The sequence below is a fragment of the Glandiceps talaboti genome, chromosome 7, assembly GCF_964340395.1.
Source record: "Glandiceps talaboti chromosome 7, keGlaTala1.1, whole genome shotgun sequence".
NCBI classification, from domain to species: domain Eukaryota; kingdom Metazoa; phylum Hemichordata; class Enteropneusta; family Spengelidae; genus Glandiceps; species Glandiceps talaboti.
In genome coordinates, this window is record NC_135555.1 from 26,847,405 (window position 1) to 26,870,224 (window position 22,820).

Here is a 22,820-nt window from a genome sequence, read left to right on the forward strand (position 1 = left end):
TTAAAAATAGTACCAATGGCATTGTAACACAACTGTATTTGGCTGTTGCTATGAACGTGGTCTTGTACATACAAAAAATGTATTTGCATATATTTTTTGAACCTTTAGTCACTTACCTACCCATCCCTGTTGTTATCCAGAGGAGGCTGGAAGGGTCTCACGTGATACCCATGTGACCGTTTCGTGAGAGCATACGCTGATGACCTCGGTGAGTATCTCATGCTTTTATTACCGTTTTATTACCATTTGCGTCATTAGTCTTTCGTTCAGACGATCACTATTTTTTTAAATGACCATTACGAGTGTAATGCAACATGGAAATCATGTTTTCAGTTTTTATAGTGTGTCTAAAACGAACACAAACTTTGGTACTTGACAAGTCAATGTTATCGATATCTACATTTCCGGTTTTTTCATCTCGGTCGTTTTAACACAAAATTATGTTTCTATGTATGCTTTTGTCACTTTTCTATTAATTATTGTCATGAATTTCGTGGTTCTGCAGCGATCTCCCGAATACCCCGCTTTATAATGTGTATAAATTGTCATTACTTTTTGTTGATTTTGGATGTTTTCAAGATGGCGACCCATTGTGCGTACGTATGTGCGTACGTATACTTGCATATAACACGCGAAGTGGCTTGGCTGTTGACGGCTGTCCTACACTTGCTGGCCGGGTGTGCTTATTGACACTCTCGTGTCGTGCAATGATCGTTACCCGTAACACTAATTTTCAGCATTTTCTCTTGTATCCTTAGAATTTGCCCTTTTCACTCTTATCAAGTCATTTTTCTGTTTATTTTCAGATTCGTCGCTATGGCTAGTCGATTTGCTGTGCCAAATCTGGACTTTCTTCTGTTCTTCATGTTACATTTTGTTTCGTATTAAACCATCTCTGTGTTGACTTCTATAAATTTGTCTTGCGTGAGAAAAAGACCTGAATGTAATTTAACGTAAACCCCTTTCCTACCCCCTGATGATAGCTAAAGAAATAATTTAGCTTACATCTTACAAACTAATTGTTAAAAAACTAATGTACAACAACGTCATGCACTACAAATTTGTATGATAGACAATTGAGACTTCCAAGGCCTATTTTATGTCTAAGCTTTAATATGTTCAGAAAACACTCATATTATGGATCCATGTAGTGAATATTTTCCTCTTCACATGGCTTTCATGCCAGTCACTCAAAATATCAAATCTCGCCATTCCAGCTCAAAATTACATATATTACATCTACCTTGCTAGTTATATAATATTTCGCAATGCTTACATGATCAAAAATACCTCATCATACGTTACCACAATTTACATAGCCTGAGCACATTTTGCTACACATGTTTGTCACGTTGCCAGACAAGTGAGCAAAACCATGTTGGATTAAAATATAACTGAGAGACTCGCACAATTTATGGCAATAGAAAACTTTATAATAAAAAGGCCGAAGTCTTGTTGTTGTTGTATTTATTTATTTATTTATTTATTTATTTATTTAATATGTTTTGAGCAAATGTTTGTATTTTGGGAGGTAGACATCTAACGTTTTAGTTAGGTAGACTGAATAAAGTCGAGGTGCTGTACTCAGGACTCTGCACTCAAAAATACGACCTGCTCTTACGCGAGTTGCCTTTATTCTGGTGTCACTATTACACACGATTGCAGGGTGATATCGAATTTGGCAAGTTACATTTAACTTGAAAATATCTCAACATGTGCGAAAACAGACCCTTTCATGTAGGGTCAATGGTGAAAATGGGTGTGAACGGTGATTTTAATTACTGTAGTAGTTGAGCAAGTTGTGAGAAGCTCGCCTGTCACGTCACATCACTTGTCAACGGAGGTCACCTTCGACTCTGGGTTGGATCACCCGCTTTCTACCAAAAATTTTGAACAGACCTTGTCTATTTCTAACAACAGCCATTTAAAAGTACACAAGAATGCATCCATTTTGCAAAATTTGTATATTTTGGGCGAAAAACCGGGCCGAAATTTCCGACCTCAGCGGGGTCAAGTATTCTTCACGAAATCGCCGAAAAATCAAAGTAATCCTATAATCAATAATTCCGAAATTGATTCTTCTAGCACGGATGGCGAAATATCAGTCAAGATTTTCGCTTTTAAAGTATCCAAAATCATGAATTATTGTGAAAGTTACGGCGAGTTGAAAATGCCCCAAAATACGGTTGGTGAGCACTGAGCCAGCCACCATTGTAAACGTACCACACATCGAAGTATACACAATGGCGACTCACTGCGTAATGAGCTTTCACAGTTGTTTTTACCCATCATGCTCTGCACCCCTTCCAGCCTCCTCTGTTGTTATCTTTGTAATATGCATCCTCATTTCACTTTTACTAAGGGTCATGGTTGTAAGGGCCAATTGTGTCGAAATGTTTTCAACAATAACTGCAGAATAGTACCTTCAGAAACATCCCCACACCAAGTTACAACCCATCCACCACGCAGTTTCAAGATATAACTTTTTGACCAAAATTGAGATTTTTAAACCTAATTTGCATATCACTGATGGGATCACCGTGTTATGAATACAGCTTTATCTGTACATCCCCAGATGAATCCCCATAAATTTCAGCCCAATCTGCTCAGTAGTTTTGGAACTATATATTTTTGACAAAAAAGACACATTTTAGCCCTAATTCTATCACTGTTGGGATCATCATGTCATGAATAATTCTTCAGCTAAACTCCACTAAGAATGTTCCAACCAAATTTCAGCTCGATCTGCTGGGTAGTTTGGGAGTTAAAGTTTTTTGTCCGAAACGTTCCCAGCAAATTTCAGGCCAAACTGGCCAGTGGTAGGTTTTTGAGTTTAAGTTTTTTGACCAAAAATCACATTTTTTACACAAAATGCACATCTCTGAGGTGATCATTTTCATTTCAACAATTTTCTATCTACGCACGTGCGCGTGCACATACGTGTACACATATAAGCACATTTCACCGTGCCTATAGCACACTGAACCTCAGTTCACTTGTGTTATAAAAAAGATTTTCTAACATTCAAATCTTGGTCTCAAATATTTGTCCTTTACAAATATTAGCAATTAAATGGTAAATATTTATCAAAATAGCACCAATAGCTTTGTAGCACAGCTGCACAGTTTTTAAAATGTTTATCCACATGTCATGAACAAATCTTAGTCTACACACCTCTAAGAACATTCCAAGCAAATTTCAGACCAATTTGACTCAAATCACATACCTGTTATGCGATCATTTTGCTTTGAACAATTTCCTAACTCGACACCAAAAGTAATGTCACCACCAAATACCACACAATCTGGCTCTTTTTTAGTTTAAGTCACATCCCCCCCACACACACACACAGACACACACATGCTCACACTCACACACACACACACATATAGACAGACAGAAAGACAGACACACACACACACACACACAAATACATACATACCATACATACATACATACATACATACATACATACATACATACATACATACATACATAGACATATACATATACATACATGTACAATAATACATACATACTACCAGCCACACACATCCATCCACACAAACTCATACACACATACATACACGCACACACACACACACACACACACACACACACACACACACAAATTATGATCACACTAACATTATCATTTAGTAATTGTAAAAAATCAAATTGAAAATAATGTCAAGAGAAGTTTGACACTATATGACTTGCATCAGGTGGCTTGTTACTAAAACTGGTCAGTTCACCTGCATTTACAATTCATAACATACAATTTATATGTATATATATATATAAATGACAAGTAAAAACAGACTGGCACCATCTGGTGTGAAATCGGCATACGCCATAATTTTTCCTTAATTCATTTTCTCTGACTTGCGTAAATTTCTCTGACTTTGCCATCAAAATAAACAATTATTTGCATTACTGAGATAATTTCTGTAATATCAAATTATTTCTTACCTTCCTTTGCAATACACACATTACTACGACGAGTACCAACAATATAGTGACTGTCACAGACACCCAAATATCCAACATTCTGTTTCTTTAGAGTAACTGACAATTTTCATTTCTGTTCCTTTGTTTGTGATACATGTACAATATCTACATAAAGGTCATAATCTAATACATAGGTTCCAATTTTTTCCTAATTTTTGATTATATAGTTTCACAACTGCCTTCCCACCTGAATGGACTCTATGAATTATATTGTATTATATTGTATGATGGGTAATACGGCTTCCTACACCCTACAGCTATTTATATCCTTAGTATACTTAGGTCAAACCAGCACATTTGATTCCACTGATAATTGTTCCTATGTCTTTGTCATCCATGTCAATTTTAATTACAACCAAGAAATTAATACTCTTGCATGTACTTTATGCCAATACCACCTTTTCCAAAATAATCCTCTCCTTGGTTTGTTTTCCCTGAACAACATAATCATCATATGTAAGCAACAAAACAGACATCTTTCATCCAATTTGATACAATGAGTATAACTGGACTAACATCAAGTCTGTGCTTTCGAATACAAATTTCAATAGTGTCTTTAGCTTCCTTGAATGCTAATTGGGCCTGGGCAATGTTTAAGATTAACCTTTTTGATGTTTACATTCCTAAAGTTAAAATCAAGGATGCCTCATACATGGGTTGGATTGACGCAGAATACAGACATTTACAAAACAGTAAAGAAACTGCATGGAGACGTGCAAAGAAAAGAAATCAACCACAACATCGGGAAAATTTTCATAAGATTAGCAATAGGCTGAAAAATTTGCTGACGACTAAATTCAGTGCAGTACACCAATAATTTTGGGATCACAATTATTGACAACCCAAAACGTTTTTTGGTCATTTATCAGGTCCAAAACTCAGCTCTAAAACTCTCCCAAGTGTTATAGCCACGCATGGTTCAGCCTGCATGGTTAAAGACAAGGCCAACCTCTTTAACAACTACTTCTACTTTTTATTACAAAGCAGCAGGATTATTGCAATCTACCAAAGATCCCAATCAAGGATAACAAATGTCTAGGCAACATCCGGGTTACTGAAGATAAGGTTCTTGAAATTTTGGCTATAGGTACAGATGGCTTAGGACCAAAATTCACAAAATTTGCACTAAATGATTTGCTAAACCATCATTAATACAATGTATGTTTCAATTTCCATCTTACTCACTCAGAACAGGAACCATACCTGATGACTGGCTATCAGCTAACGTACATGTACATTTGTAGTTCCTATCCATAAACCAGAGATGAACTGAAAATGCTATATCTTTGTATGATCTGTAGATGTAGCAAGTTTCATTTAATTTGGTGCAGCTATTCTGCATGTGTAGCCCCATTTATAAAATCACTAATTATGCCCATTACAATGCATCTAGCCCCATTTATAAAATCACTAATTATGCCCATTACAATGCATCTAGCCCCATTTATAAAATCACTAATTATGCCCATTACAATGCATCTAGCCCCATTTATAAAATCACTAATTATGCCCATTACAATGCATCTAGCCCCATTTATAAAATCACTAATTATGCCCATTACAATACATCTTTTCCTAGTTTCCATGCCCATTACAATGCATCTTTTCCTAGTTTCCATACACATTACATGTATTTCAGAAATACAATTGTTTATTATAAATGAATATTGTATAGTCTGTCAAGGATTTTACTATGTGCATTTGTTTCCCAAATTATGTCTCAGAATGCTTCTATCAGAATACAATAAAATGTCGATAATATCGTTAATATTGACGTATTTAGCCAACTATATATGAAAGGGGTAAAATTACACTAGTTTCTGTGATCACGCAGGTTCACTCACTGCGAGTGAGTCTCATTTAAATCTACTCATCTAGGATAACCAATATTTGATGGGGTTAAAGAGTATGACGTAAGAATGGGTTTGTTGAACATTTACATTAAGGGCCGATAAACTGGTACTATACAGAGTATTAATACAAGTACGGGTATGAATGCAGTCCTCTCGGCATTCTTAACTCGTGCGCCCAGAGACACTGTGCTAAAAGGCCGTACTTATTTAGCGTTCAGCCAAGGTTCAGTTCCTTGTAAAATCAAGAGTATGGTAAACAACACTTTAAGAACTACAAGTTGTGAATGGAATTAAGATTATCTCGAGTGAACTCGCTTGAATCAGCCAATCTTGGCTTGTTGTAACCATGGCTCTAAATATTGAGATAATCCACGTGTGGTAACCTACTTCGGTACTTGCTACAAACTCACGATTGTATCGGACGCCCAGTCTGACGGTACAACAAATCCATGCTCTCACAAACCCTGCTTGACACTTTGAGGCAAGATTTATTGATCATTATTTTATGTTCATACATGTATCAATCAAATCTTGTTTGTAGGATGGCAAAAATAAAATTGCAGCAACAAGAACCCAACTTGACCAAGTCAGTTTTCAGTGTACGTACTAGTCTCTTGCCAAGGAATTGTATATCACGTGGTATGTAAGGGACAATCTGATTGGTTGTAGTGTTTCCATACAAAATGAATAAATTAGTTACGCCATAAGTACAGATATTGTATATCAATGCATCCATGGCCAGTAGGGACCGGCTCGTTAAGAGTGGTACTGTAAAACAGTCGTGGTTTGCAACGATGTGATGTGACTACTGATATGGTTTTGTTGTCATCTTATTTGAGATTTAAAGAAACAGATCAATTATTTATGCAATGACTTTGACTGGTTTTTATTTTTCTTCATTCCATTTGTTAGTTGTGCTCTTAGTTTTGGTCGTTGACTATCCTGAAACTTACTGATAACTGTCTTTGTAGACTCAAACTGCTTAGAACCACTGAGGGCATTAGCATGAATTGTGTATGCATAAACCTAGTCTAGTTTCATGACGGACAGTATACACACTTTTACCATCTAGTCAAGGTGTCAAGTGTGTTTGAACGTCATGGTGAGTGAACAACAAAGGCGGATGTCAGTAGTAATCCATCACAGGCTGTTATCATTGCTCATTAAAACATTTAATACAGCTGTTGTGACCATGTTTTGACTATCGCGGGAATTCAGCACTTAATGATATGCAAATGTCCAACTCCTCCTCCAGTTTGTTTAAACTAAGATCACATTGGGATGCCAGGATGTCATCATGTTTAAATGAACCATGTGGGAGGGAGCACACAATTACAAATGTATGCGCAATTGTTGGGGACCTTGACTGGACAGTAAAAATGTGCATACTAGCTGTCCTTCATGGAACTAGACTAGCGTAAACCATAGGTGACATGGATGTCAGCACTTTTCCACATGGTAACTAAAGGAAATATAAACATACAATATAAGTGACACAATTACACAAAACAAATTAAAAGTGGGTTCAACTGGGTTGAATATGTTGAAGTAATCAATTTTGAAAGTAGCCATCATTTTTTAGGGGAGGGGCAAATACACAAAATTGTGTATGCATTTAGCCCAGGCAGCATATAGGTTCTATCGAATATAGCATGTGACATTCACAATAACCCCCAGTAGCCAGCAAACAAGTTAGGTTCTATCGAATAGTGTATATAGCATGTGACATTCACAATAACCCCCAGTAGCCAGCAAACAAGTTAGGTTCTATCGAACAGTGCATATAGCATGTGACATTCACAATAACCCCCAGTAGCCAGCAAACAAGTTAGGTTCTATCGAATAGTGTATATAGCATGTGACATTCACAATAACCCCCAGTAGCCAGCAAACAAGTTAGGTTCTATGGAATAGTGGATATAGCATGTGACATTCACAATAACCCCCAGTAGCCAGCAAACAAGTTAGGTTCTATCGAATAGTGCATATAGCATGTGACATTCACAATACCCCCCAGTAGCCAGCAAACAAGTTAGGTTCTATCGAATAGTGTATATAGCATGTGACATTCACAATAACCCCCAGTAGCCAGCAAACAAGTTAGGTTCTATCGAATAGTGTATATAGCATGTGACATTCACAATAACCCCCAGTAGCCAGCAAACAAGTTAGGTTCTATCGAATAGTGCATATAGCATGTGACATTCACAATAACCCCCAGTAGCCAGCAAACAAGTTAGGTTCTATCGAATAGTGCATATAGCATGTGACATTCACAATAACCCCCAGTAGCCAGCAAACAAGTTAGGTTCTATCGAATAGTGCATATAGCATGTGACATTCACAATAACCTCCAGTAGCCAGCAAACAAGTTAGGTTCTATGGAATAGTGCATATAGCATGTGACATTCACAATAACCCCCAGTAGCCAGCAAACAAGTTAGGTTCTATAGAATAGTGCATATAGCATGTGACATTCACAATAACCCCCAGTAGCCAGCAAACAAGTTAGGTTCTATCTAATAGTGCATATAGCATGTGACATTCACAATAACCCCCAGTAGCCAGCAAACAATTTAGGTTCTATCGAATAGTGCATATAGCATGTGACATTCACAATAACCCCCAGGAGCCAGCAAACAAGTTAGGTTCTATCGAATAGTGCATATAGCATGTGACATTCACAATAACACCCAGTAGCCAGCAAACAAGTTAGGTTCTATCGAATAGTGCATATAGCATGTGACATTCACACAATAACCCCCAGTAGCCAGCAAACAAGTTAGGTTCTATCGAATAGTGCATATAGCATGTGACATTCACACAATAACCCCCAGTAGCCAGCAAACAAGTTAGGTTCTATCGAATAGTGCATATTGCATGTGACATTCACAATAACCCCCAGTAGCCAGCAAACAAGTTAGGTTCTATCGAATAGTGCATATTGCATGTGACATTCACAATAACCTCCAGTAGCCAGCAAACAAGTTAGGTTCTATCGAATAGTGCATATAGCATGTGACATTCACAATAACCCCCAGTAGCCAGCAAACAAGTTACTAGGTTCTATCGAATAGTGCATATAGCATGTGACATTCACAATAACCCCCAGTAGCCAGCAAACAAGTTTGTTGGGTTTTAAACAGTGAATACATTAGTGTATAATGGAAAAATAATAGCAACCCACAACCCGCACAATAGATACACTCCCAGGCCCACAGTGGTCCACAGCCTGCAATCCGCACAATAGATAAACACTCCCAGGCCAACAGTGGCCCACAGCCTACAACCTCCACAATAGATACACTCCCGGGCCTACAGTGTCCCACAGCCTACAACCTCAACAATAGATACACTCCCAGGCTACAGTGTCCCACAGCCTACAACCTCCACAATAGATACACTTCCGGGCCTACAGTGTCCCACAGCCTACAACCTCCACAATAGATACACTCCCAGGCCAACAGTGGTCCACAGCCTACAACCTCCGCAATAGATACACTCCCAGGCCAACAGTGGTCCACAGCCTACAACCTCCACAATAGATACAGTCCCAGGCCAACAGTGGTCCACAGCCTACAACCTCCACAATAGATAGTCCCAGGCCAACAGTGTCCCACAGCCTACAACCTCCACGATAGATACATTTCCAGGCCAACAGTGGTCCACAGCCTATAACCTCCACGATAGATACATTTCCAGGCCAACAGTGGTCCACAGCCTATAACCTCCACGATAGATACATTTCCAGGCCAACAGTGGTCCACAGCCTACAACCTCCACGATAGATACATTTCCAGGCCAACAGTGTCCCACAGCCTACAACCTCCATGATAGATACATTTCCAGGCCAACAGTGGTCCACAGCCCACACAATAGATACACTCGTCTAAGACTAATATGTAAAACCAAGAGAATAATATATCAATTACTGTGACATACTTCGACACATTGTACAGGTAGTTACCAAAAATATATGTACTGTCATAAGGGTTGGACCATTTGATATCCAGGGGGGGGGGGGGGCTTGGAAGATTTCAGGGAAAAAAAGATGCCAAATGGAGTTTCTTGAAAAAAAAATCCGGATATGAGTGGGTGATGGAAAAAAAAAGATGGACCACTGCTGCTGGAAAAAAAATGTCTTGGCAGGGAAATGATGCACAAGTTCGAGTGTACTGTTCAACCTGCTCGTACCTCTCCAATCTGATTAAAATCTGATGTGGTGAAAGCGTCTAAATGCTTTATTTACCATCGTTTTGTGTTGTTTGTTTTCATATCGAGTGATCGCCACTATAAAGCATTTAGACGCTTTCACCACATCGGATTTTAATCAGATTGATACCTCTCCAACTAGGACGCTTGTCAAGTCATGACAAACATTTTCAAACACATGTCAGGGACCAGTCAGTTTCGTTGGCCTGTGGTACATATATATATTTGTTCTCGTCTCATTCTTTCATAAAGTTGTTAAATATTACTTCATGTAAGGGTTCAAACATAACTCTACATAAAATTATACATATACATGTATTACCTAGCTACCACACTAGTTACAGAACATGCCATGTAAATATTTGGCTTTCACAATCAGTGCTTCACTTATCTTACACTTTGGGGCAAAAGTGAACTTGAAGGTTTTGTAATGGTAATCTACATACTATTGGATAGTTTATAAAAGAACTTAATCTAAATTGTTTTAGTCTCTTCAGTATGAATTTGTCAGAAGGGATGAATATACTTCCTATTTCAGACACTACATGTATCGACACCACAACTCAAATTCAAGTTTCTATTATACACTAGGTATGACCTCCTAAAGTGCTCTAACATACCACATTACCAGTGACTTTACTACATGTATACATGCAATATCAATGCCCCTACCCAATGTTACAGGCCCACTTTTATAACATGGAAAACTTATTTAAAAAGTTACATTTACTTTAGCTTTTCGAAGCTTGGCAATATTACCTCAGAGGCTATGAATAACCTAAAAATTGCCTAAATAGAAACAAAAAACTCCAGATCTACCAGGGGGGAACCCCTTGGACTCCCTCACCCCAGAGACCACTCATTCGTTAAACCAACAATAAGATTCACCAAAATTCGTAAAAAACTTCAAAAGCTTCTTGGGGGTGACCCCCTAGGACCCTCATAAGAGGTAGACATGTCCCAGTCTCAAATCAAAGTTCTTTCCTCCACCTCTGTCAAGATGCTATGAAACTTTATTTCAAAAATGTTTCAACCATATGTAGTTGCTTTTACATGTTAGAGCTGTCTTGTAAAGCTTGCAAGTGTCTGTGAATAACCTAAAAATTGCCTTTAGGAGTAAAAAATCCTCCAGGGCTTCTAGGGGAGACCTCCTAGAACCCCCCCCCCCCCTACACACACACTCACACAAGAGGTGGACATATCCCAGTCTCAAAGCTCTTCCCTCTACAGCTTACTGTCAAGATGCTATGAAACTTTATTCACGGGGGTGAGTGACTTTTTGTCGTCCCAACGAAAAAAAAAACACCCCCTATCCCCCTAGGCTGGAGAAACTGACCGGTCTGTTTGAATGTTTGAGCTCACCAATTAAGTTTCCGATTTGCATTTTCAGTGTGTCATCATACCATGGCATAACAAGCGACCTATCAGTCAGAATAGCTCCGCTGTTTTTTTTTTAATTTTATTTTTTATTTTGGTGACATGTAGAAGTGGTTCAGTTCTTCAGCTCTTCACTATGCAGTTTTGTTTTAGCGATGCAATAAAGTGGTTAGTGGTTTCATATGATGTCTCACTATAAAACACATTTTACACAGAAGTTGGTAATGTATTGTACTTTTATACCATAGTCACCATTTTATAACAAAAATCTACTGTTATGAAAAATTGCACAAAATCTCTGAAAAAAAATGACTGGGAAATGCACACAAGAAAAAAAAAACAGGATTTTGAGGTTGGCTATAAATAATTCAAGTGTCTTACAGCTTTAACCCTGGAAAATTTTAATGATGAATGAAATAAACTAGGGGTCTAAAATAATTTTGAGGCAATTTGAATTTCAATTTTCTAACAAATTTACCAAGTCAACAACATTCAACTTGTACTAGTTGTAGTAGATATATATAGGGAAGAAATGTATTAATCGCCATCTTAGTTTCCATACGGCGACAATCCCAAGTACCCGGAAGAGAGTCATTCTCAGCCATATGTTACAGTGGTAACACTCGTTCATGTTCGATTACCTTTCATAAAGAAAACACAATGAAATGGTTGAAGTGATCTTTTTTTTATTTCTTTTCATCACAACAACAAAATCTGCATGATCAAAAGTGTTGTAAACTAAACCAGAAAGAATTATCGGACTGGCTAAACTTCCCGATGAACTGGAGTAAGGTCCTCGTCCAAGTAAGCGCCGATAGTATGTGAGAAAATCATCTCAAACTAGTGATACAACTTTCAAAATATAACTTGACATGTCTTCATTTGTTAGAGTTATACAATTCAAGATGGGTTTTCACTCGAAAACAACAATTTTGTGAATAATGACACTCTGAACGCAGCGATTTCTCGGACGACGTTACCACTGCACTGTAATGTATGGCTGACAACGACTTGCTTCCGGGTTAGTCCCTCGTGCATCCGGGTACTTGGGATTGTCGTGCATTACCACATCGGCAATTTTGATGCTGTAATTTTGCCACCAATATTGATCGTACAAAAACAAAACTCCATAAATGAACCACAAAGTACTTTCCCTTTCAAAATGTGGTAATTTTAGAAAAGAGTATTATCGTTTTTATTGACGGCTGACTCTGTCAAAAATCATTCCATACACTTCAGTTCAGGCATGCACGACTTCTCACTTGATCGTGAGGTGCGTATACTGGAATGAACCATTCTGTATGAGGGTGCAAAATTTGGATTTGAAGTTTACAACCCTGTTTCGAACAAACACTTGTCATTTGGGCGCACAATGCGTAGAATTATGACTATAGCACACATTACATTGCTTGTTTGACGTCAATAGTGTATTTTGAAAAGTGGCAGTTTACTTAAAGTCTTGTGGACTGATTTCCAATATGGCGTCGGCCATAATGCTCATTAACATATTCATTTTTTTTTAAATTACAAAAAAAAAATCATACAAAATAGAAAAGAAGATGTGCTGACTTGAAATTAAAAAATCTGAGTAAGCTACCCCCTGCGCATCAACACACCAGATATCAAAGCAATCTGACAAGAAGTACGTAAGGAGATGATGAAAATGTCATTTTATGAAAAAAAATCATAAAAAATTGAAAATGGCACAAATCAACTTGGCATGAACAAATCTGAATAGCCTCCCCCCAGGGAACATGCACACCAAATATCAAAGAATTCTGACTGTCACTTTCAGAGAAGATGATGAAAGTATAAAAGTTTGACGGACACCTATGGTTCACTCTACTCTCTATACTCTATACAACCTATACCTAAAGCTACGCTTTCAGCTTTCGCTGACAGCAGAGCTAAAAACTATCAATGATGTTTATTTAATTGAAAATCAAACATGTATTGAAATATGTAGTTTTCTCAGGCAGGGCATGCCTTTTGAGGCGAGCGATCGCTCCACTCGCCTACCGCTCGCGCAAATTAAAATCCACGAGAGCGATTTTCCACTCGCGTGGGCCTCAACCAACCTGTACAACAGCCTGATGTTATTTTATATCATTTTTCAATATGTGGTTACCATAAAAATCAACGTTTATTCGGTAAAATTACGTGGTGGGAGCGTGGAACACTTCCGTGTTCATAATCGTTGATCTCCAGCTGAAGTCAGCGCTGTCATTCATGACCTATATATGTATCTGAAATTTGCATTGTACTACCCTATATGGGAAAAATAGTGACGTATTCGAAGCGGGACATGCATGTCATGGCATATCATGAATATTGATCAGCTCAGTATATAGGGAGATTATAACTTTCGCATCATTGCAAATTGCGCAATTACGATTGATACGATGACTGTTTGGAGTTCTCGTTTTCAGCAATCCATCGATGAGTTTAGTTTTAAATTCCGATCGGCCTAGTTTTGTTAGAACATGGTTTTGGAGACCATCCTACGTGAATGTCTCCTCCAGAACATGAACAACAACTGCAATTTATAGTCGCTACACAAAGTACATGCCCAGAGTTCCGACAATAGCTTGGCGATGTTTTGGAGGGCGTTGAAAGAATGACAATAAAATATTATACGATCGATTATTTTACAAAATAAAAATAAAAATAATCTGTCGATATTTCTCGTGCAGTTTTCAGAGAAATTCCCGGGCTTTTATTTCATAATCTCCAACACGCAGTTTCATTGTTTTTGTCCGATGATCTATTCAACTGCCGACCACGTCTGTTTTACCTCCATGACTTTATCGACTGCTGTAACATATAAAATATTTGCTCGAATTTTCGCCTTGTCGTGATTTCTAAAACAAAGTAGGTCTGCTGCTCAGACGTGAACGGATCTCGCTACTTTAGTCGGCGACACCGGTCGTCCGTGTGAAGGTACTAGGTGGGGTTACGTGTGTTATTGTCTCGGATCGAGTGAATGGTTACAAATTAGTCAAATTACTGAGCAAGCAATTTAACGTCACCGTCAAAGCTCAACATCAGAAGGCATTTGTAATCTGGGGTACGTTAGTTTTTGTCAATTCATTAGAGTTTTGAACAATCTCAAGTTTGAATTAGCTGCATTTTAAGCGAAATAGAAGTGGTGGTTTCTTCAATGCCCTCCAAAACATGTACTTCGTAGCGACTATAAATTGTTCCGGAGGAGATATTCAGGTAGGATGTTTTTATAAAAACGTTCTAAGAAAACAAGACCAGTTAGAATTTGAAATTAAAAACCTAGTTTTCTATTGTACTACTTGTAGTCACAACAAAAAACTGAATATTTTTTCAAGATTTTGATGTGCAGAGACTTAACAAAATTGTTGGAATAATAATTGTTGTAGAAATAACCAAACGAACTGTTCAATATATTTTTGTATACATTTTTCAAATGTTTTTTTTTTTTGTTTTTTTTAATTTTATTTATTCGGAGCCAACTGGCCAAAAATACAAATAGAAATGAAAATGAAATTTTTTTTCTTCACTCGCCTGACTATTTTCAGGAGAGGTATTAAATCACTCGCCTACCACTCACCTGGATGGTTTCAGGAGAGTGATTTTTAGCTCTCCTGCCATTTTCAAAAGACATGATAGTTATATATATAGTAGTTTTCTAAATAATCTGTGTGTGATAAAACAGCATCTTTTTACTCTCTGTATTATCCTGTGCAAAAACCAAACAGAAAATTGTGGAAACAAAAGTAGGTATTCAAACATTGACATAAAAAAATCCAGATATCTCAAAGAAGGAAAGGAAAAAAAGTTGCCAGCATGGGCGAAGAAGAAAAAAAATAATTCACAGGCAAGCAGGTGGGAAAAAAATAATGACTCTCCACCAATCTTCCAAGCCCCCCCCCCTCCTCCCCTGGATATCAAATGGACTACCCCTAAAAGCTTTATTTACAGGGTGTTGTTGTGATAAACAAAACATTGAACATACCTTTGTTTTGTTGTAGTAGTATTTATCAAAATTTTAAATGCTGATGGCAAAGAATGAATTTGTAAACTTGAAATATGAAATAATATTATGAAACAAAATTTTGGCTAATCAGTTTTCAATTTGGCTAATTGAAATTGGGTAACAGTAGCCAAAATGGCTGATGGTTTTCAAAACCTATCGCTAACATTGGACATACTATGACACATTGTTGAAATACTTTCATCATGACAAGCAAAGAGATCATGTTCTGCATTCATCAACACTGACCACTAGAGGGCACCACACAAATTGATAGGTACACTTTCAGCCGTGTGGGAAGGTCAAAGCTAAGCTCTCAGATCAAACACTATCAGACTGGAAACAGCCTTCCTGTGATGAATTCTCAATGACAAGAACAGAAGACAGGAAGAACTGATCTTACAATCCATCGAATGTAACCCCTAGGTCAATGACATGATTTCCAAACATCACCTGTCAGTACACCAGTTAATATCTTTACCATCTGTGATACTAGTTTGTGCAGCTTTTAACAAGTCAACTTTGACACCATTATTTTGACAAATGTCAATTTAACAATTTATCAGTACCCTATACAAGAATGTCAAACCTATAGAAAAATAAAGATAATAGTCTTCTTGTCCTCAGTACATTCCAACATTTCTTGATATATTTAATGACTACACATATACTCAACTTTGTCTTAATCTACAGTCTCTTGACCTCTGACCTACATCAGTGATAAACACACAAAAGTTGTAACAAAGACGGGATAAAAACTGGAATGGATAATAGACAAATGATAGTGGTGAAAAATTATGAAAAGTTACCCAAGTGAAATAAATGCCAGCTTGGAATACAAGATCTTCTGTTTCAATTCATAGTAAAACGATCAAACATATGTAATAGGTTTGGTTCTAGGCTACACAAATCATCAAGCTGGGTTGATTCTTAATTAAAAATTAGTTACATGAAAATTCCTGGTTATTTTTATCCCTATAATCTGAGGAATACCTCGAGATTGATTGATGGTAAATCTCCTACACTACTGACTACATGGCAAACTGTAATTTATACATTTGTAGATACACAATTACAAGAATGCAGACAGTATCAGCTGATGGGTCTTGCCCCAATAAGGATCAAATTCAACATGCCTAGATCTGATAACCTACAGTGAGAGAACCTAGAAAACACATCCAATTTGCCTACCTTCTCAAACTCTTTTAACGTGACATACTGCATTGTGTTAACTGCTTTAAAAAAATGACAGCAAGCATTACCTCAGCTGATAGACTGGTATTTAACAGTTACATAATGAGAGATACACTAAAACATAGACACTTGTCTTAGGAGACAGCCATCTTACATTCACTACATGATAGTGACATCACTGTGTGGGAAGAAGAAACTCTCTATTAAAGGACACTTCGGGGGTCACTATAAAGTTAGTATTCCGTGGAAAACACATTCCCCTTTGAACTGTGGTTCAAATAACCTTTTGATAATAGATTAGCAAGATTTAAAAATACCTGACAACCTTTTGAACTGAAATCTACATTTTGTAACATAATCATTTTATTTTCACACTTAAAAAGTGAAGAGTTAAGGTTTTGAGAAGTTCCCTGTCAACTCCATTCCATTATTTACATTTTATCAACTCACTGACATGTGATCTATCCATATCACAACACACCAGCAGCCAAGCCAAATAAACCTTTCACTGTAAGATACTGTCACAACATTCTGCTCTCACACAACTGTATTACTCTGCACTAGGATGTCGTCGAAACTTCAGAAGATTTTGGCCCACCCTGAACTAGTGAAAAGAAGGTCATGCAGAGGCCGTTATGTAGATTAGAAATCAAATATGTAGAATAGCTTCTAGATAAGAGCGAATGTTGCCATGGTAATATATGTCAATCACTTGGTTGTGACACTCACTCTAGGATTAGGCTTGCATAACCACCAATAATATCACCACGTAAATAAACACACCCACATGTGTAGGCAAAACTGTAACTCTCCTATAATAACGCTCTTGTACAACAAAGTTTCAATATTATTGCTGTTAAGTTTTGTAATAACTGTTACAGAGTCATGAATGGAGGTAAAATGCCAAAGAAGTCCACAATCACCACATTCAAACTTATGTGTACAGAGTGTGCCATCATTTAGATTGATATAGACATACATGTACATTGTAGATTTACATTGATATAGACATACATGTACATTGTAGGTTTAGATTGATATAGACATACATGTACATTGTAGGTTTAGATTGATATAGACATACATGTACATTGTAGATTTACATTGATATAGACATACATGTACATTGTAGATTTACATTGATATAGACATACATGTACATTGTAGGTTTAGATTGATATAGACATATATGTACATTGTAGATTTACATTGATATAGACATACATGTACATTGTAGATTTAGATTGATATAGACATACATGTACATTGTAGATTTACATTGATATAGACATACATGTACATTGTAGGTTTACATTGATATAGACATATATGTACATTGTAGATTTACATTGATATAGACATACATGTACATTGTAGGTTTACATTGATATAGACATACATGTACATTGTAGATTTACATTGATATAGACATACATGTACATTGTAGGTTTACATTGATATAAACATATATGTACATTGTAGATTTACATTGATATAAACATACATGTACATTGTAGGTTTAGATTGATATAGACATACATGTACATTGTAGATTTACATTGATATAGACATACATGTACATTGTAGATTTACATTGATATAGACATACATGTACATTGTAGGTTTAGATTGATATAGACATACATGTACATTGTAGGTTTAGATTGATATAGACATACATGTACATTGTAGGTTTACATTGATATAAACATATATGTACATTGTAGGTTTAGATTGATATAAACATACATGTACATTGTAGGTTTAGATTGATATAGACATACATGTACATTGTAGGTTTAGATTGATATAGACATACATGTACATTGTAGGTTTACATTGATATAGACATACATGTACATTGTAGATTTACATTGATATAGACATACATGTACATTGTAGGTTTAGATTGATATAGACATACATGTACATTGTAGGTTTAGATTGATATAGACATACATGTACATTGTAGGTTTACATTGATATAGACATACATGTACATTGTAGATTTACATTGATATAGACATACATGTACATTGTAGATTTAGATTGATATAGACATACATGTACATTGTAGATTTACATTGATATAGACATACATGTACATTGTAGATTTACATTGATATAGACATACATGTACATTGTAGATTTAGATTGATATAGACATACATGTACATTGTAGATTTACATTGATATAGACATACATGTACATTGTAGGTTTAGATTGATATAAACATACATGTACATTGTAGGTTTAGATTGATATAAACATACATGTACATTGTAGGTTTAGATTGATATAAACATACATGTACATTGTAGGTTTAGATTGATATAGACATATATGTACATTGTAGATTTACATTGATATAGACATACATGTACATTGTAGATTTACATTGATATAGACATACATGTACATTGTAGGTTTACATTGATATAGACATACATGTACATTGTAGATTTACATTGATATAGACATACATGTACATTGTAGGTTTAGATTGATATAGCCATACATGTACATTGTAGGTTTAGATTGATATAGACATACATGTACATTGTAGGTTTACATTGATATAGACATACATGTACATTGTAGATTTACATTGATATAGACATACATGTACATTGTAGATTTAGATTGATATAGACATACATGTACATTGTAGATTTACATTGATATAGACATACATGTACATTGTAGATTTACATTGATATAGACATACATGTACATTGTAGATTTAGATTGATATAGACATACATGTACATTGTAGATTTACATTGATATAGACATATATGTACATTGTAGATTTACATTGATATAGACATATATGTACATTGTAGATTTACATTGATATAGACATACATGTACATTGTAGATTTACATTGATATAGACATACATGTACATTGTAGATTTACATTGATATAGACATATATGTACATTGTAGGTTTACATTGATATAGACATACATGTACACTGTAGATTTACATTGATATAGACATACATGTACATTGTAGATTTACATTGATATAGACATACATGTACATTGTAGATTTACATTGATATAGACATACATGTACATTGTAGGTTTACATTGATATAGACATACATGTACATTGTAGATTTACATTGATATAGACATACATGTACATTGTAGATTTACATTGATATAGACATACATGTACATTGTAGGTTTACATTGATATAGACATATATGTACATTGTAGGTTTACATTGATAATACTCAGATCATTCTCATCTTCAGACTAACCCAGTATACGGTAAATGTTCATCGACAAACACAAACACTGTAATTAAATTATTTTATTACAAAAAAGTAGATGAATGACTGCATATCTCACTGTACATCATGTATGAAGCTCATAGGGGAAATGTTTAATAGGGAAGTTTTGTTCCACTCTTTCACACTTATGTCAGGCTATTAAGGTAGACGGGGAAGAATCGCCTTGACTATTTACGACGTAATCCGACACAGCACGAAGTGTTTTGGACTTTGAACTTATTTGCATATGTCAAATTGTCCATGCTCACGTCCCACCACGGCCAGTCAAAGAGGAGGAACATATAGTCCAATATTCATGCTCCTTTACCAAAATATACTCAAGAATTGTCATTCCTGACAAAAAAATTCTTATTTACTGCACTAATGTTTCAAAATTCCCGCGATGTCACAACCAATGCGCTATCGGGCGATCCGTTATGCAGAGACCTACTTCCGCATTCCACTCCATTATCATGGCGCCACCCGTAACATCTCATGAATATTTATTAAAAACGTCATCTTCGGCTTCGTTCGGCAAGATTTTTTCACGTTCGGACTAATCCTTTGACCCAACTTTGCGTGTTAGCGGGAAGTACCCGGATGATAACGTGGTTCTATGGTAATCCTTCAGACTCTGACCTATCGATGTTTGGTACTCGCCTTTCAATCGGATCACTCGTTACAGATTTACGTGATTTCGCCTGGGACTTGAAAATGACATCGTTTGGACTCAAAAATGCACCATTTTCATAGTTTTTACTAAGAATTAATTGGAAATTCACCTATTTTCTATAAAACATCGATAGAGTATGTTGTTTTGAATGTGTCTAGGTCACAGTTCAGGGTGTACGGCAAATACATTTACAGGAAACGCTCGCCGAAATTTTCACCGATTTTTTCCCAAAATCTTGACCAAATTTGACGTTTTTGTAAAGAAAATCGCTTCTACCAAGCAATTATTTTTTCATACATCGATTCACTAGGTATTTTTAAGTCTGAATTCGAAGTTTCATGAAAATTAAACGGCAAATTTCCATATGAGTGGCATGTGAAGTCAACAATGTATGTTAGTAATTGTTACAGATCTAAGGGCCTGCAATCGGCAGCGGTCGGCCAGCGGTTCTTCCCTGTCTACCTTAACATTATTTGTATGGCTTTACACATGTACACTGGGATTCACAAAGATCAGTAGATGTTCATGTATTGTCAGTAATATCTCACAAGGTAACATCCCCACCAAATATCTAAACAATTGGCCCAGCAGTTTTTTAGTTTAAACACATGCATGCACGCACGCACGCACACATACATGCTCGCACACACACACACACACACACACACACACACACACACACACACACACACACACACACACACACACACACACACACACACACACTCGCCATGCATAAGCATTACTGAACCTTGTGCTAAAAAGCAAAAAAAAATGTAAAAGTAAAATATAAAACTATTTAAATAAAGGCCAATCCCAAGCCTCTTAGTGTAACCTTGGAGTAATTATACTGACTGTCAGTATAATTACTGAAAGGTGTAACGTTATAGCTGGTCATCGAAATTGATATACATGTACTGTGCAAAGTGTCAATGCACCACTAATATAATTAATGATCGGCTTGTTTCAAGTTGAGAGTTACAATTTACATTCATCGACTGTCACTGACGACAACAAAAGAATTTCAACCACAAAGACACACCGACGACAATACTGGCGTATACAAACGGACCGGTGAAGTTGCTAAGTCAATTTGGGGACATAGGTGTCAATCAGCTGTTGACCGATGCCGAGGTTACTCGGGCGAAGTCCCAAACTTTAGCGATGTCGGCCGCGGCCATGGGTTTGACAAAGTCTGGAGAAACAATAGTGAAATTTACCGACATTATAAACTTCTATAAATTACAGTATATGGTTAACACGTTTACCTGAGAAATTTCTGCAATTTTTCCGACATCACTAAATCGAAAATTATCTGAAGTTTAAACGAGGTAGGAATGTTGATAAGGCCCAATGGATGATAGAGTGTGAGACAGTAATGTACGTACAAGTTGTATGTCCCAAGTGCAACTTACCTTGTTCGGCGTTTCTTCTACAGTTTGCTTCGTGGAATGGTCGCTTCCTGATGCCATGGCTTCGTATTTTGTGAATATTGTCAATTGCTTATGATGTAACATGTGAATTATTCAAGATATCGGACTTAACATGTGTTTACGATGACAACACATAGTCGGGTCAGCACAGGCAACTTCGCCATATTTCATTTCCGCAAATTCAACAAGGCATGCGCATTCACTTTCAAATCACGTGACCAAGTGTATTGCAAACATTCGTATTCGAATTCGTATTCATGACTCGGAATCATATCTGGAAATATTCATGTATTCAGCATGTGTTCAAGCCAGCAAGGAATAGATAGAATGAAGGAATGAGTCAAAGCCAAATAGTTATACGGTTGGTACAAAATCCAGGACAGGCCGGGCCAGGCCACACCAGAATTTTATTTTTCAAATTTATATTCAGATCCGATTTAACCCATTCAGAATTGATGAAAAGGGTAGTACGAGAGCAAAAGGCAATAACACGAATACCTACAACACTTGTTTACTCTTTTTTATATTTTATTTTGTGTGACTCAACATTTTATGAATTATATATATATATACAACTTAACACTGATTTTTGTGTGTATATATATATATATATATATATATATATATATTACGTTACACTCTGCCACTGTATTGTAGTATTGTAAATAAAAACAAAGCTACAATTTTTGTGTATATATATATATATATATATATATATATATATATATATATATATATATATATATATTTACATATATAGACTTAATTCAAAAGAA

General features: G+C 36.2%; 1 protein-coding gene across 2 annotated transcripts in view; it reads right to left on the bottom strand.

Annotated features, from left to right (window-relative positions):
* The window catches only part of LOC144437321 (puratrophin-1-like), a 148,123-nt gene extending 125,922 nt beyond the window's left edge, over positions 1–22,201 (bottom strand). For both annotated transcript variants that reach the window (XM_078126244.1, XM_078126243.1), the window contains exon 1: positions 22,027–22,201. In XM_078126244.1, coding sequence (XP_077982370.1) covers positions 22,027–22,128 — 102 coding nt within the window. In that variant the 5' untranslated portion in view covers positions 22,129–22,201. The remainder of the gene's footprint in view (positions 1–22,026) is intronic.
* Positions 22,202–22,820: the final 619 nt, after the last annotated feature.